The sequence below is a fragment of the Ambystoma mexicanum genome, chromosome 6p (genome assembly GCF_040938575.1).
Source record: "Ambystoma mexicanum isolate Mex_15411 chromosome 6p, UKY_AmexF1_1, whole genome shotgun sequence".
Lineage (NCBI taxonomy): Eukaryota > Metazoa > Chordata > Amphibia > Caudata > Ambystomatidae > Ambystoma > Ambystoma mexicanum.
The window spans coordinates 281,819,637-281,834,884 of record NC_090935.1 but is presented as its reverse complement, the minus strand read 5'-3'; the positions used below and the strand labels follow the sequence as shown (position 1 = coordinate 281,834,884).

General features: G+C 41.4%; 1 protein-coding gene across 4 annotated transcripts in view; it reads right to left on the bottom strand.

The window, feature by feature from the left end:
* Positions 1 to 2,928: 2,928 nt before the first annotated feature.
* RAB27B (RAB27B, member RAS oncogene family) overlaps positions 2,929 to 15,248 on the bottom strand; it is a 567,811-nt gene continuing 555,491 nt past the window's right edge. For all 4 annotated transcript variants that reach the window (XM_069627003.1, XM_069627004.1, XM_069627005.1 and 1 more), the window contains one exon: positions 2,929 to 11,341. In XM_069627003.1, the coding sequence (XP_069483104.1) occupies positions 11,152 to 11,341 (190 nt within the window). In that variant the 3' untranslated portion in view covers positions 2,929 to 11,151. The remainder of the gene's footprint in view (positions 11,342 to 15,248) is intronic.

Here is a 15,248-nt window from a genome sequence, read left to right as displayed (position 1 = left end):
GGGTCAAGTGCGGCACAGGGGCATGAATAATGAAGGATGGAGGGTCTGGAGGGGACACGCCCTATCCCCCCCCTCCCCAAAAAAATCTCTGGAAGCATAGACTTGCCAGAGTAATGACTCAACCCCTGGTGGTGGATATAGAATGTGCCAGAAAGGAGACTAGTGTAAACACCAGCATAGGGTGTTACGGTGGCATTTTCTGAATATAGGACTTACTCTTGAGAACTGCAAGCAGATCATCCAATAAGCAGTAAAGATTGTAGACTTTTTTATTTTTCTTCCTTTAGCGGTTCAGGCATTCTAAAAAGGTCGATGAAGGACATCAGTTTTAGTTGGGCAGGTAGGTGGCATGAGAAAGACGGGGATTGCTGGAAAGAAATTATAGGTTTAACATGGATCAATGGGGGATTTGTTCATGAGTAGTGTAATGTCATTAATGCACATTAACATTTGTTATTTCTCAGACGAACACTTGGCTACAATCATCATGGAAAGGTTATATAGGTGAAACTGAGCGGTAAATGGTTCATTTGCTGTGTCACAGGCTGAAAGTGAGACGACTCACACCAAAGATGAAAGGCTGCAAAGGGAGGTTATTAAAATGAAAAATAAGGGTTTATGGATATTAGGTTGCTGGACAGGAGTTCAATAAAGCAATTAGGACAGTTCTCAGACCTTCCCCAGTCTTCCATACGCTTCACCTGCAAGACAGCAGACAGTGTCACTCACAGTCTTCGATTTTAAAATGTGGTGCACTACCTTTAAGACCACAGTTGATGCTGGTATGCCATCCCTGGTGTCTTGGGACAGCTAGACATGGGTTGGGCGCTAGACACCAACCCTTTGCAACATTGCAGTCGACTCCAGGGTTACTAAGCATAAACCTCTTGGAGTCTGTCGAAAACCTTCTTAGATCCAACTCACTTACCCAGCTGAGAGCCTCCCTAGTGCCTTGACCAGTCCTCTCATTTTAATCTCCTCTTTCATGTTCCACAATGCACCCTATATCTCGTCCAACAACACAGACTATTTGATAAATCTCTCCTCTCAGCTACCAGTTTGCATCTTCTTCTCAGTCACCTCCGGGATATTGCTCCATGTCCTCTTTCACTGATCTCCCTACAGATGTTCTTTGCAGCACCTCCTCTTAGATACACCTTCACAGATCCATCAGCACATTGCTTTCCTACCGATGGTCTCTCCTCATACACCTGAAAACAGCTGTCCTCTTCTGCACCACATTCTTCCTCCCGGCTCCACAATGCACTGCCACCTTTCTCTTGCCTCCAAGGTCATAGCTACCACGCTGATTCTGCTCCCTTGATCCACCTTTGGGATGGTTATGGGATTCATAGGTTTAAGCTATTTGCAACAATTAAGCAAATGATAATATTTACACTAGCTGTAAGGAACTAAAAAGCTTTATGGCTTTGTTGACCCACGAGCAGGTCCACTCACCAAGGGATTAGATCTTGTGCCATCTTGGATCCACCAGATGCCCAACGCTGCGTTCATTGGCTGTTTACATTTTGTCTTCTACTTTAAATGTGAGGACAAATGAGTGGGTGCACGAAGATGCCTGCTGATCACCAACTCAATGATAGCAGGTTTATCTTCCGCTGTCCTGAGGTCTGTTGGTACCTATGGGAGTAGGGCTCCATTCTGTGCAGGCTGTGCATTTCATCGTTGTGAAGTAAAACAAAGGCTGGGCTGTGTGCAATTGATGTTACATTTCTCTCCATGTTCCCTCCTGTAATAGTTGTGGGTTTCGGGGTTAAAGGGAGCCTTGATTCTAACCTTGCTTCCCTAGCTGAGTGTACACAAGTCTGTGGGAGCAGTTAGAGTGGGCCAGGGATGGACTGGAGAAGAATGTCGATCTGAAATGGACATTTGATGCCCTCATTCCACATATGGTTTGAAACCGGAGGACTTTGTCAGATTCGGCAAAGCATCGAATAACAAAAATGGAAGCAACATTTTAAGAGCAGTGTTTTTAAAGAGAGCGGAGTGCACAGAACAAAGGAACTGAGTTCACGGGGCGCAGCGCCTCTATGTACTGGCCCTGACGTCATGTCCAATGCAGGGCGTGTAGAGGTGTCAGTCGGAGCCATGCCCCCTGGCGGTGCAAATGTTTCAGAGGAGCAGCTGTGCCGGGAGATAGATATCAAAGTTGAGGAATCCGTCATTATAAGGAATCCATTCAAAAGGTGTAGGGCCCCAAAACCCCTGAATATACACACATGTGGGATGAATCCATTGCAGAAATATGGCAACGTAAAAGAGGATAATAGGTGCATTTTAAAGAAACATAGAAACGTACTTAAAACCCGTATAGAGTCCCTGCCGTGCAGCTTTGTTGGGTTGCAAAACAGTGCTCATGAGGCATGGCACACCTAAATTGATTGTAGAAAAACAAATTCATCTGTCGAAACAAACAGTATGCGTAGGCAGGACATGCGTGTATCATTGTGCGCCTTTCATTTAACCCTTGGCGGAGGATTCTAGCACCATCCACATGGTGGTGGTATTCAGTTGCATTTATGTAGCTGCACCTAGGAATACCCCATATTTACTTTATTGCTGATTTATTTTGCACTTACTTCTGGGTTCTACCAGCTTCTATGCGCTGGAGTGCGGAACCTGTGTTGCATGACATAGTCATGTTCCCAGGGAACGCATTTTGCATAAAATTCACAGATCAGGACATGCTCGAAATTCAAAGCACTTCCCAGAAGGGTCAAAAACAATTTTAACAGGAGGCGTCGAGATGCTAAATAACGGCGTAGGATTTTTTCTTACTGGAATAATTAATTCATGAATTTGTTTATTTTTAAATCACATTTCTTTTGGTACTCACATTGTAATACTTATGGCGTTGACAACTAATTGCTTCATTGTCTAGTTTAGCACAAAGGACACAACCACAAATGAGTTTGTTTCAGTTTATTTTTAAAAGAACAGTGCAGCAACTTAATCACAGGATTACATTCCTCGACCATATTATACAAACCCGGACACCAGTAAATCATTTGACAATATAGTTTGTTTTTTTTTTTTTCGAAGCCACAAGTACTTTGCTACAACAAGATAGTAACATAGCATTGTTATGCAGGCACCACAGTCTATCGAGGATAGAACAGAGAATCAAACACTGATCGGAGGGCTAAGGGTCAAACCACATTCATTTCATCAAGCATAATGTTCACAGATCTGTCACGGAGACATAACAGACGACGAGGAAACATGCTCAGGAAAACCTGACAGTCAGGGGAGAGGCTCTTTAGAATACAGAACAAAAGGCCGTACATGTTCTGACTGAAGCAGACGGGGCACACGTTATCGGAAACAGAGTAAACACGTGTACGTCCATGTATACAATGAGAACAGTAGTAGTGATACAGTATGTACACTGCACTGCGGTTTCATGAAAACGGGTCGGAACTGTAACTTTGGCTCCAAGAAGAGCCGTTCTCGGACAAGGCAATTTTAGGTAGCCACATACTGAGCCATCCAACGCAGCAATCCAGATTCCCCTTTCAAGAAACACATTTGGTGCCACTGCTATATAAGGGAGGTGGACATCTATAAATGGAACCAGGGTAGCAGACACTCCTGCAACTGCCCTGACTCCACACCACACATCCCAAACATACACTGCAGACATCAGATGCAAAAACGCACCAAAAAAAACGGCCAGCTCCATACTGCACCTTGGTAGCCAAATCATGCTTCATAAAGTTTGACCTACTTTAATATGCTGATTTTGGCCATGAAAGTAGGTATTTTATCTCAATGGTTTGCTTCATTTATGAATGTGTAACCATGCATTCAAATGCCTATCTCTCCATAAACGCCATTGAGTTTGCCAGGATGCTTGGCCATAACCATGAGAATCGCATTAGGAGTCCCAGCTCCTCTATATCCTTTGATTGTTTTCACAAACAGCTACAAATATCGAGTTCACACGGCTAAGTGGACTAGGGGTAAGTGGTACACACTTAAAGCAGGGTCACGGTGGCACACATTTTACAATATACATTCATTCAGGTCTTTAGGAGTGGTGTAGGAAAATATTCAAAACATGTATTTCTATAGAAATGCATGAACAGAACTTTGACAAGGAGACTTCGTTCCATGTACTGACTGGAGAGTCATTAGTGTGGGGGTCAACGCTGGAAATGCAACATGCCAGGAATGCTGCTTTTCAAGTTGAACGCCATTTTAGGAGAACGAATGGCTAGTGCCATATTCTCCAAGATGGGGATATGCTCTAGTCTAGAATAGACCATGTGGTGAGGTGACTGCTGGTACAATGGACCTGGTGCATTCAAATGTCCTATATCACTGCTAGGGTCCAGAGAAACCTGGAAGAGGTTGGGGAAACTGGAGAAGAAAAGAATACTTGTGAATTAAGGTACATGTAGTATCAGACTGGATACTTGCACTGTAACTACCATCTCCTGACAGAGTACAGCAGATGCAATATCTTTTTTGAAATGCAATGTAAAATGTTGATTAATTTGAAAGGCGCAACTAATGAATACCAGGGAGGGGGAATGCTTTACGTAAAGGAAAATAACGTTTTATATAGGAACAAAATAATAAGCCCATCCCATACATCTTTACTATGCTATTGCTTATTTGTTGTTGCGAGACCGTTGGCATATAGAGGCCCACTACTCACTTGGCTATTAGACACTGAAGGTATGATAACCACCTGGGTAGCGGACCAATTTTTTTCAAAAAAACTTGTTTTAAAAACAATGAAGATTACTTTGTGACTAGAAAATATTGTGTGCTCCAAAACTATTTTTAGACAATGTTTTTTTTTTTTTTTAACACTGGTTGTTCAAGACAACCAATGTTCCATCTCAACTTTTAAAGACAATAATTTTTTTGCTGCCCAAAATAATTTCAAAGTATGATTTTTTTTGGTATATCTGAGGTGATTAAGCCGTTAGCTGCTATGCGATCAGTAACCTGAAGTGAGGTAAAAGCCTTGCCCATCATTGGTGAGGTCACTAGGAGCTTGCATTACGGGTTACAAACTGACAAACCACATCTAAGTTATGGATCAGGGTTATGCCTGCAGGAGTCCTGGACCTTACCAGGCCTACTCTTTCCTTACTCCCACATGGACTTGAAAAGCAGAAAAGAAAGGTACTTGTTGTGGTTGAAATATTTTATGGACTGCATGCCCCATGACAGCATCGACCATCTACCCCACCCCCCACGTCTCGTCAAAAACATATTCTCTTTATTCTGGTTACTTAGGTACATGCACAATTTGTGTCTCTTACTTGTTACTCCCAAACCAGAGCAGCAACTTTAAAAATTCTTAATGTGGAAGGAGCACTCATTGAAAGGCGGGAAGATTTTGACATGGATGGGATATCCGGTATTAATGTTGCACAAGAAGGAAGGAAGCCACTGTGCTGACAAAGAGGATCATTTCCCTTGACGACCCAGGATTTCTCCAAGAAGAAAAGGTGTGAAGCTGCTTGCTGTTACTCAGACCAATGAACTATACAGAGGATTGATGTCGGACACAGGTGTGATGTAGCAGTCTTAGGTCAGCTTGGGGAAGCACAGACAGGTTATGTGCAAGGCACGTGACAGTACGACGGAAAGAGGCTGCGAATCTGCCCGCCTTTGGCATGAAGCCAGCTGAGCGCAGTGTGGGTGTGGCAGAAGTGCACATTAGAGATCTCACTAGCCCATTTTAATTAGCTTTGAAGAGTCTACACAGAATTCCCAGATACTTAAGGAATGAGACGTACTTATGGCGTGTATGATTAACTCCAAAACGTCCACTTATGAAGAAAGGTTCACTTAATGTGCATGGCTAGGCAACGAACTGGCAAGGCATAGCATGTTTCAGCCATACAAAGGAAAACACTTTTTTTGTCTATACCTCAGCACTCTCTATGAGGTTTCATTGTCTCAAATATTCATTTTATTTTATTCATTTTATATTTGACATTGAACATAATTTCCTGGTGACTGTTGGAAGTGTTGAATGTGCAGCAATTGCTCTATTTTTCTTAACATGCCATCTCGTTTGTCTTACTAATATATTATGCACGCCTATTTATATATGATATGCAAGCATATTATATACAAGTTCCCTTTTTCCACTTTTTCACCAGATGCATGAGAGCCATCTGTTTCATGATGGGATTATGGGGAGAAAACCTCTGGAAGTCTACCTATTTATTCAGCTCAGTGGGTTAAGACCTGGTGCTTGGGGAGAAAACCTCTGGAAGTCTACCTATTTATTCAGCTCAGTGGGTTAAGACCTGGTGCTTGGGGAGAAAACCTCTGGAAGTCTACCTATTATTCAGCTCAGTGGGTTAAGACCTGGCGCTTGGGGAGAAAACCTCTGGAAGTCTACCTATTTATTCAGCTCAGTGGGTTAAGACCTGGCGCTTGGGGAGAAAACCTCTGGAAGTCTACCTATTTATTCAGCTCAGTGGGTTAAGACCTGGTGCTTGGGGAGAAAACCTCTGGAAGTCTACCTATTATTCAGCTCAGTGGGTTAAGACCTGGCGCTTGTGTTCCTTACTGAATGCAACTATCAGGCGGTTTGCACAGTATTGAACATGGTTTTCACACCAGGTCCATTGTCATTTCTACATCTACTGCATGGATTGGAGTCCCTGTTAATTAGTAACGCAAACAAGTAACCGAAGCACGTTTAGCTGTTTTGACTAACATGAGAGAAACAAAAGCAACGGGCCCCAATTCTCAAAACGATTTCCAGGGCTCAGAATGAAAGTCAATACGAAAAATGCTCAAATTGCTCCTGCAGAAAACTGTTGTGAAGAGGGCCAGTTGCAACCTGTCGCAATAAAAGAATGTAATTGGGCCTAAATGAAGTATAAACTTTCCACCAGCAAAATTAAATGGTGTACCACGGCTAATCCAACCTTTGTATAGATTTCACGAAAATAAAATGCACTGGGCTATGTCCTTTTCCATGTCTGCAAGATGCGTGGCTAACGAGATGGGTTTCATGCAGTAGGAGAAAGGAGTCATTCATTCCCGAAGGGGAAGCCCAAAAAGTCCTGGTATTCTTCATATTGACCACAATGATGCTCCTATTTAAAACTGTATGGTGAAGATGTATTTATTTATATAGAGCTCTTTTGTTGGGTGCTACATACTGCCTTACAGCCACCCCACAGAACTGAAATACATCAAACCACACAAACAAAACCATATTTTATTAATGGTGCATAGGTCGCAATAGTTAAAAAAAAAAATTAAAAAAAAAACTATTTGGCTACATAATCAAAGAAAACCTCAAATAAATCCAGTAATTCCACATATGCAGTATACCACAACCCGTTTCGCAGGAACAGTAATCTACAAAGCCACAGAAAAAGCAGTCGCAGAAACTGAAAAATTCACACTCCTTCGTAACACGAGAGCATAAAGACTCGGCCACAAACAAAGCACCAGGCTTCCTCTGTCCTCACCCACCAATCCACAATACCGACACAATGGCATGGTGTGTTTCATGAAGGACTGGACAAGGGATCACAGGGAAGAGCCCAAGTGTGACGAGGATATCCAGCAGCAGCAATACTGGAACACACAATTAGGTAAACATCACCTGAAGTATTGAAAACTAAGGAGGTGGAGTTAATGTGTGTCTTGCATATAGCAATTTTAATGAACATATCTGCATTTCTGAGTAAACCAGACCATCTGCAAACATTGATTTTCATTTGTCCAATTTCACAGAAGGCCAGTTGTGCTCGGGCGGTCGGTCCGAGTTTTACACTTACAACTCTGGAGGACTTTCATGCCAATAAAGTCAATCACGGGTGCAGTGCGATTCCATTTCTGTGCTCTACACAAACAAGTAATACAATAAAGTGCCGACCTTGACCAGCTTTACAGCCATCATCACAGTGGTTACCAAATTTCCTTCCCACCAGAGATCTGAATTAAGCAAAAGCGCCAATCATTGATTATAAGTAAAAGAATTTTAGTGGGTATATAGTCTAAGAAACACTAAAAACAATTTGGTGCCGAACATACCCCCAATCTGCCTACTGGTCTGTGTACACAAATCTATGCAACATATGGTGTCTGACCGCTAACATAAAATTAGCAATCGTCAGAGCCACGCCGTGGCTGTGTAAATCACAGGGGCACACTTTACACGTAACATAACATATTGTATAGCTTGATGTGAAAAATAAAGTATGTCATGTAAAATACTTTACATACAATGAAATGGAAACAGGCAAAATGGTAAAATCTTGAGAAATGTGATTAGGGATAAATAATAAAATCTGTATTTCAGAATATGTACTCTTATGGTCCTCTTTTCAAATTGACACATTTTAGTGACATGGGTCCCTTTGTGGAGAACCACTCTTTAAGCATCTTTAAAATGCAGAAACTGAAATGAATTACAAAAAATATTGGAATACCAGGTTGAGTTTTCGTGGGTACAAGAATGGACAAACCCATACTTTATTCAGGGTTATGCAGAACACTTGGTTACATGTAAAATAATAATTTCTGTAGATTCGAGCAGTCACAGGTATAAATACAAATAAAGAGAAATAAATCTCTCAATTTGAAAGTTTAGATATTTACTGGGATATTCAGAAATTAACACCGAACCATATCTCATTAAATCAAGGATGACGAGTGCAGAAAAAGAAAAACACATGATTACCGGGGCCGGCACAAACAATACGCGGTGCTAAAGCTCAACATCCAATACAACATTAGCCGCTTTCATCAGATAGTGTTAAACAAGACGCAGTGTTAAAGCTCAACATCCAATACAACATTAGCCGCTTTCATCAGATAGTGTTAAACAAGACGCGGTGCTAAAGCTCAACATCCAATACAACATTAGATGCTTTAGTCAGATAGTTCAACTTAACCAAGTTCTCAAGATAAACGCACATTCCCATGCATATCCTGTACAACTCGGCTCATTCAATGCTCTTCCGCTTGCATATGCAACCAACTTGACACTACTCGGCAGGAAGCATGTTTCCAAATCCAAAACATTAATGATCTCAAACATTATGTGGGCTTTTCTTTCACACATCAACAAAACAGCTTTTCTACAGTGATGACTGATACTAAAAGACAGAACGTGCCTCTCACCATGAAAAAAAAGAAAGAATAGATAGTTACATTTAATTACTGCTTTTAACTTTCTGGATTATAAAATCCTACAGGCATACTAGTAAATTATAAGATTTGCTGAAATATTTGACACAGGGTAAGATTTAAATTGAAATCTATGTAGAACAACTGAGTGTCATTTTCACTGGCTAAGTGATTGACCGCACACAATGCTCTATGCGGGGTGAACAGTATCCTGGCATCAAACTGTGCTCTACAAATCCTCTACTTTATAAGCACCTTTATTTCACACATTATCCTGGGTAATAGCTTTTGCTGCAAGGGGGTCTATTTGAAAAACCTTGTGATTCTACAGTTCCCCCCCCCCCCCCCCCGAGTTTCTACAAATAACATTTTTATTTTGGAATCTTTGTTCAAAAGCAGGAATTGTAAAAGCATGATTGAGTGTGGTTTCTTGTTTGCATGTACTGTACACAAATATTTACAACACAGTGTGTGTGGGTAAGCAGAAAGCATCAAACACACAGAAACAATATACAGCCTTGCTCAGTCATCTGCCATGGTAAAGTGAACATCCACCATTTTCTATATCTAGACTACATCACGGTCTCAAAATATCCAATACAAAATTTCTGTTACAGGAAAATCAATACACACCATGGCTTAGTAGGCTCTCAAATGAAGAAAATGCTTCCTGTATTACTTGCGACGAGACTCGCATGTTGTCCAAATTGTTTAAAACATGCATAAACCTCTGTAGAAAAATAAAAGGCTGCCACATTTACAGTGTCCACTGGCCCTTACTCTCATAGGCACCTTTAGATCCAGTCATAGCTTATTATTTCGCAGCACTTTGCGTGGTGCGATTTGTTGTCTGATCATTATAATGAAACAATGAAGTTACATGCTCTAGCATGAAATATACGGTTGGCAAAAAAATTAGGACTGTATGCAGATGCTCCTGTTTATATTGGGCTAGTTGGCAAGTCTCACCAGACATCATTCAAAGGTAAGACGCATGGCTGAGTCAGACAGTGTGCCTCTCTCGCCAATATAATTCCAAATGTGTTCTTGGGCAAAGGTCACAGGATTACGACGCATGAAACAGCTGTCCACACTCAAAGATTGCAAAAATTCAGGAGTTGCGGCAATGTGTCTTTGCACCACTTTGGATGCAAAGTCCAACTTCTGAGGCTTTGAAAGCAGAAATCTGAGGGATGATTTCATACTGTGCTTCTCAAACAATGCCAGTACGCCCTGCGTAATCGAAGTGTGGTATTGAGAATAAATAGAGCTTCGGATAGCATCTTTAATGTCACACAAATTACATAAGTAATCATGCATGCACCAGAGTTTGAATTTCCTTTGGCAAACTAGGAACTTTCCATCTTCAGATACGGGTTGCATTTCCCCTGCAATTTATGGCCCTTTGGTAAAAATCTGCAAGCAAAGGTTCCCTCGGAGGACTCCATTTGGCAATCTCAAGGGCAACGCAAACAAATGTATTGAATGACTCCCTGATTTCATACTAAATGTGAAGCACCGTTACTAAACTGTTGGTGAGTAACTTAGTCAGAACAGACGTATAGCGTTGCACATACAAGGTCATTCAAAAAAGCAGTGCAGCACTTCTTTTGTAACTACACCAGATGCTGCAAAAGAATTGGAATATTCTAAACCAACACATTTCAAACACCAAATAATCAAACACTAACATATCCTCATGATGCATTTCTATTTTACTCTTGTACACACGGCAGTTTTATTAAATAAACAATCTATATACCTACATGTGTTATCCAAGATGTCCCTAAAATGAAAAGCCTTTTCCCTATGGAGTTGGATCCATGTTGGGAGTCAGTGCTCCAGCACAGCTCTCCATTGTGGGCAGTGATAAACATCTTTTCATATTTTTTCCAACTATGAAAAGTTGAATAATAAGGTTCTGTACATGGTCCAACATGGCTGGCTGGAATTTAGGAGTTTGATATCATATCTTAATTTTGTTGGCACAGTTTAGAGGTGGGTTTAGCAGGCACATTTCTTCTCGTCGACTTTAACCGGATCTAGCTTCCCCGAAGTTCCTCCGTTCACTGCGTCTGGTACTTGGGTTTTGTCCACACACTGTTCCATGCGTTTCATTATTAAGTCCAAGAGTGTCTCCACAGCCTTATCGACATTCTGTCCAGTAGCAGCACTAGTTTCAAAATACGGAATTCTACAAGGGACGAAAATAAAAGCCAGTTTTAGTTTTGCACCCAAGTAACACGTAACAAGTGCATGGCTCCAAAACCGAATTCCATTACATATCTTAAAAAAAATGCTTCTGTAGCCTCTGCAATCATTTTGTTAGCAACATAGGATCTTTGGAAGTAAGCAAAACATGCAAAACACGAGAAGAAAGATGGGAAAAGAGCTTCAAGGGGAGACATTTTTTGACTAAAAGAGGTTCGAGTTAAGCATAGGGGTCATACATTCTTACCCAGAAAACAAGAATCCATGATAAACAGAGTTTTTTTGGACACACCAAACTAAACTACCTGTTAGAGAGGACAAGCATGAATCAGTAGAGAGTGACTTTTACGGAGAGACAGAAACGGCACATCACTACCTTCTAGAATGTTCAGAGTAGGATACTCAAAGAAAGAATATGAAAGAATGCTTATGGACATTGGGATTACAGATTAGTTCAAACTATTTTATTACAATCTGTACGGCTCAGCCAGAGCTATCTTGAGGGAGGGCAGACATGAAAAACAGAATAGAAAGAATCATACAATACAACCTATGGCCGAGATATCGAAGTAGGGGAAGATGTAAGAGAGGAAGGTGGATCCAAATCGCACTATACCTACAGCAGTCACCCAAGAAAACGCCAAGAAGAAAAAGAATCTAGGAGCAAGTCTTCCTTGATGGAGCCGTATAGATTTTAATGAAAACAAATGGAATTAACATCTTTTTAAGCCCAATAAAGACAATGTATTAACACATATATGCAAGAGCCTCAATTGCCATATCCTCTTGTACACTTTAACGCTTACACATTCTAGACATCATGTGCTGAAGCCAAAGGTTTGTTGGAGGATCATAATCTCTCAATTTAATCTGGGTAATATATAATATAAAACATGCGACTGTGAGGTCACGTGTCAGTGCTGCAATGCGCTAACAACATTTTAAGGGCTGAAAATACAGCAAGAGAGAAGATTACAGGCTAATGCATGTATAAATCTATGCATTACTGCAGATCCATTCAGAGGTACAGTTGATATGGTACATTTGAAGAAAGTCTGTATTCTAATGTCTGGATTTCCTGAACGTTCTTCTAGAAAGTCTGGTTTTCACTTTATGTTCCCATATTTGAAATAAGGAGGTTTGCCTGGCATTTTGGTTCTGGACTGCCCTCTTTTCTGAAAAGTACAGTGAGCAAAAAGCGATGGCTGCAGACTCTCAAAATGGGAAAAAAAACCACAGAACAGATTATCATGCCATGTTCTTTCTAGAGAGGGGCGCCAGCTAACCTTTTTGTATTTTTGTAGTAACAGTGATGAGAGGGTCATTGGTCTTGGACTTCCACTATCCTGTCAAGTAACTCAGTGTTTATTGTACCCATCACTAAATGGTATGCAGGGATAGATTTCTATTTGAGGAACAGTGGGCTAATAGTGTACAGAGCTAGGAGATGCCTAAAGCACAGTAGTTCTTGTTCACCATGCAGAGCAAATTTAAGAATAATGTCCATTTCATTAGGAGTATCAGGGTCTCATTAATATGGTCCTATGATTAGATTTCTTGCAGTGTTCTGCACCGGGCGCAATTCTTCAATATGTTTTTAGGAAGATATCAGATGTTCAGAACGCCTAGGGCAAGAGGACTTTTTTTGTATTCGTCAAATTATCCTTTGAGGAGAACAAATGATTTTTCTCAGTTGAATATGTTGGAAAAGTACACTCTTCATACCAGAGATATTGGGAGATATATGGATGAAGCTGAAACTAAGTCAAAGGTTTGTTGCTTGTATACCTAATGACTGAACAAGGTCACCTGCGTTAAATGACCCTTACAAGATTAAAGAAATGTGTGAAATTCAGAAATGCAAAAATAATTCATAAGGACCTCATGGACAGTAAAGTGGGATGGTCAAGCATTTTAGAAAGTGCATTTTGCATCTCTTTCAGAAGGCTAGGTAATTTGTTTTAGTGGAATTATTTACAGGACACATGCTCCACTTCTGTGGAACCTCAAAATCGAATTACCCTTCTCAAGTGAGTTGTCATGTTCCGGATATGTGCAGTAGGTTTCTGTGCAAAATGTGTAGGTTTCCAAAGGATCAGTGCGATTATTTATGATATTATACACACACATATGTACCTGTGCTTTGCACAGTAATTCCCACTTCAGTCTTAATTTTAAGTTTATTCTACGAACGAATATTGATGATGTTGCATGGCTGTTTGCATCAACAGAATAATATTGCAATCGATTCCAGCTACTTTGAGTTGGACCGTTGAGATTGCACAGCAACATTATTGGTGTCCTGATCTACAGGCGTTGCAGCAGCCACCTTAACATAAGTGCCCTACATTTAGGGCTCAAGCGTGTAAGCTTGAAGTGCCATACCCATACATGTAAAAAATGTAAGCTTTGTACTGTTGAGATGGCATACATTCATCAGCTTCCGTGGGAAATGAAGTTCCTGTAATTATCTTGAGAGATTTGACACAATGTGACAGACAACGTCAATGAGGACACTATTGAAGAGACATGCACAGTTTCCTGTCACCTGCATGACTTCAAAAGTGAGTACTGGTAATGTCAGCTAGAATGATGACAGTGTGGAAAGTTTAGGAAGAATTAACTGCTGAAGTTTACGCAGAACTACGGCAGAACTATTACGTAGAACTATGGCACAAAGAGCCCTATGGCAGGGGAAAGCATTGCAGACTGCTTAGAAAAAATAAAATGGAAACATTGATATTTTAGACTTTTTACATTGTTTAGACCATGGAACCTACACGCATGCCAAATTTCAGGTTTGTAGCATGTTGGGGAGCATGCTGAACATTTCAAACAGACACACGCACACATATATATATATATATATATATATATCCACATATGGCAGGGGTAAGCATTACAGACCGCTTAAAATAAAAACGAAGAAATAAGAAAAATGCATATATTAGACTTTGTACATTGTCTACACCATGGAACCTAGCCACATGGTATATTTCAGGTTTGTAGCATGTTGGGAAGCATGCAGATCATTTCAAACAGACACATATCTGGGAGTCGAACTAGGGCATGCCAATAATACTATCCCTAGTGTGACGTCCACTGTACCCATCATCCCTCCCGCTATACTAGTCGGATGCATGTTGTGGAGTTGCCTTGGCATTTGCCAATTATACTAAAACTATTGTTAAAACTTCCCTGTTCTTTCCACCCGACGCCAAAGATCGACACCAGTGAAGATCCAGGAAACCAGCCGTCGAAACTCCACGACGGAAGGCCTCTGCCCTGTACAAGTAGGGAGAGTGGGGGGTGGTCATACAAGCTCCCACATTTATTTCCTACATATACAAGCCCGCAGCGAAATTGATACATATGGAGAGTACTCCTTTTAAATTCTGCCCTAAGTGTAACAGGAAGTTCTCCAGGGTAGATAAGCACAATACGTGCAATTTGTGTCTCCCACGAGACCATCCTGAGGCTACCTGTCGAGCTTCCAAGCTCTTCAAGCTAAAAACACAAGGACCGCTTCCCTAAACGCTGGGCCCACTACGCCAGGCCACGAGAGGCCATGGACACTGAAGGGTCTTTTAGCGACGGCAGCAATGCCACCGTTTCGGACGGCGAGGGCAGAGAGTGACTTCAGACACCCACGCGCAAGCCTCCAACGTGGAAGGACTGGCTATCAGCTCGGTTATGGGGGCAACACACAGCGGCATAAGTGCGACACACACCACTTCCACTAAGCACATCAGCGCCGGCCGCGATTCGACATGCGTGCCGAGCGATTGGCAACGGAAGACACAGAGAGAGCGGTCCAACGATTCTGTATCCTCTGGGCATTCTCGTTCGAGATCGCCTCATGACCAAGACCAACCGTGCACGGTTGGAAA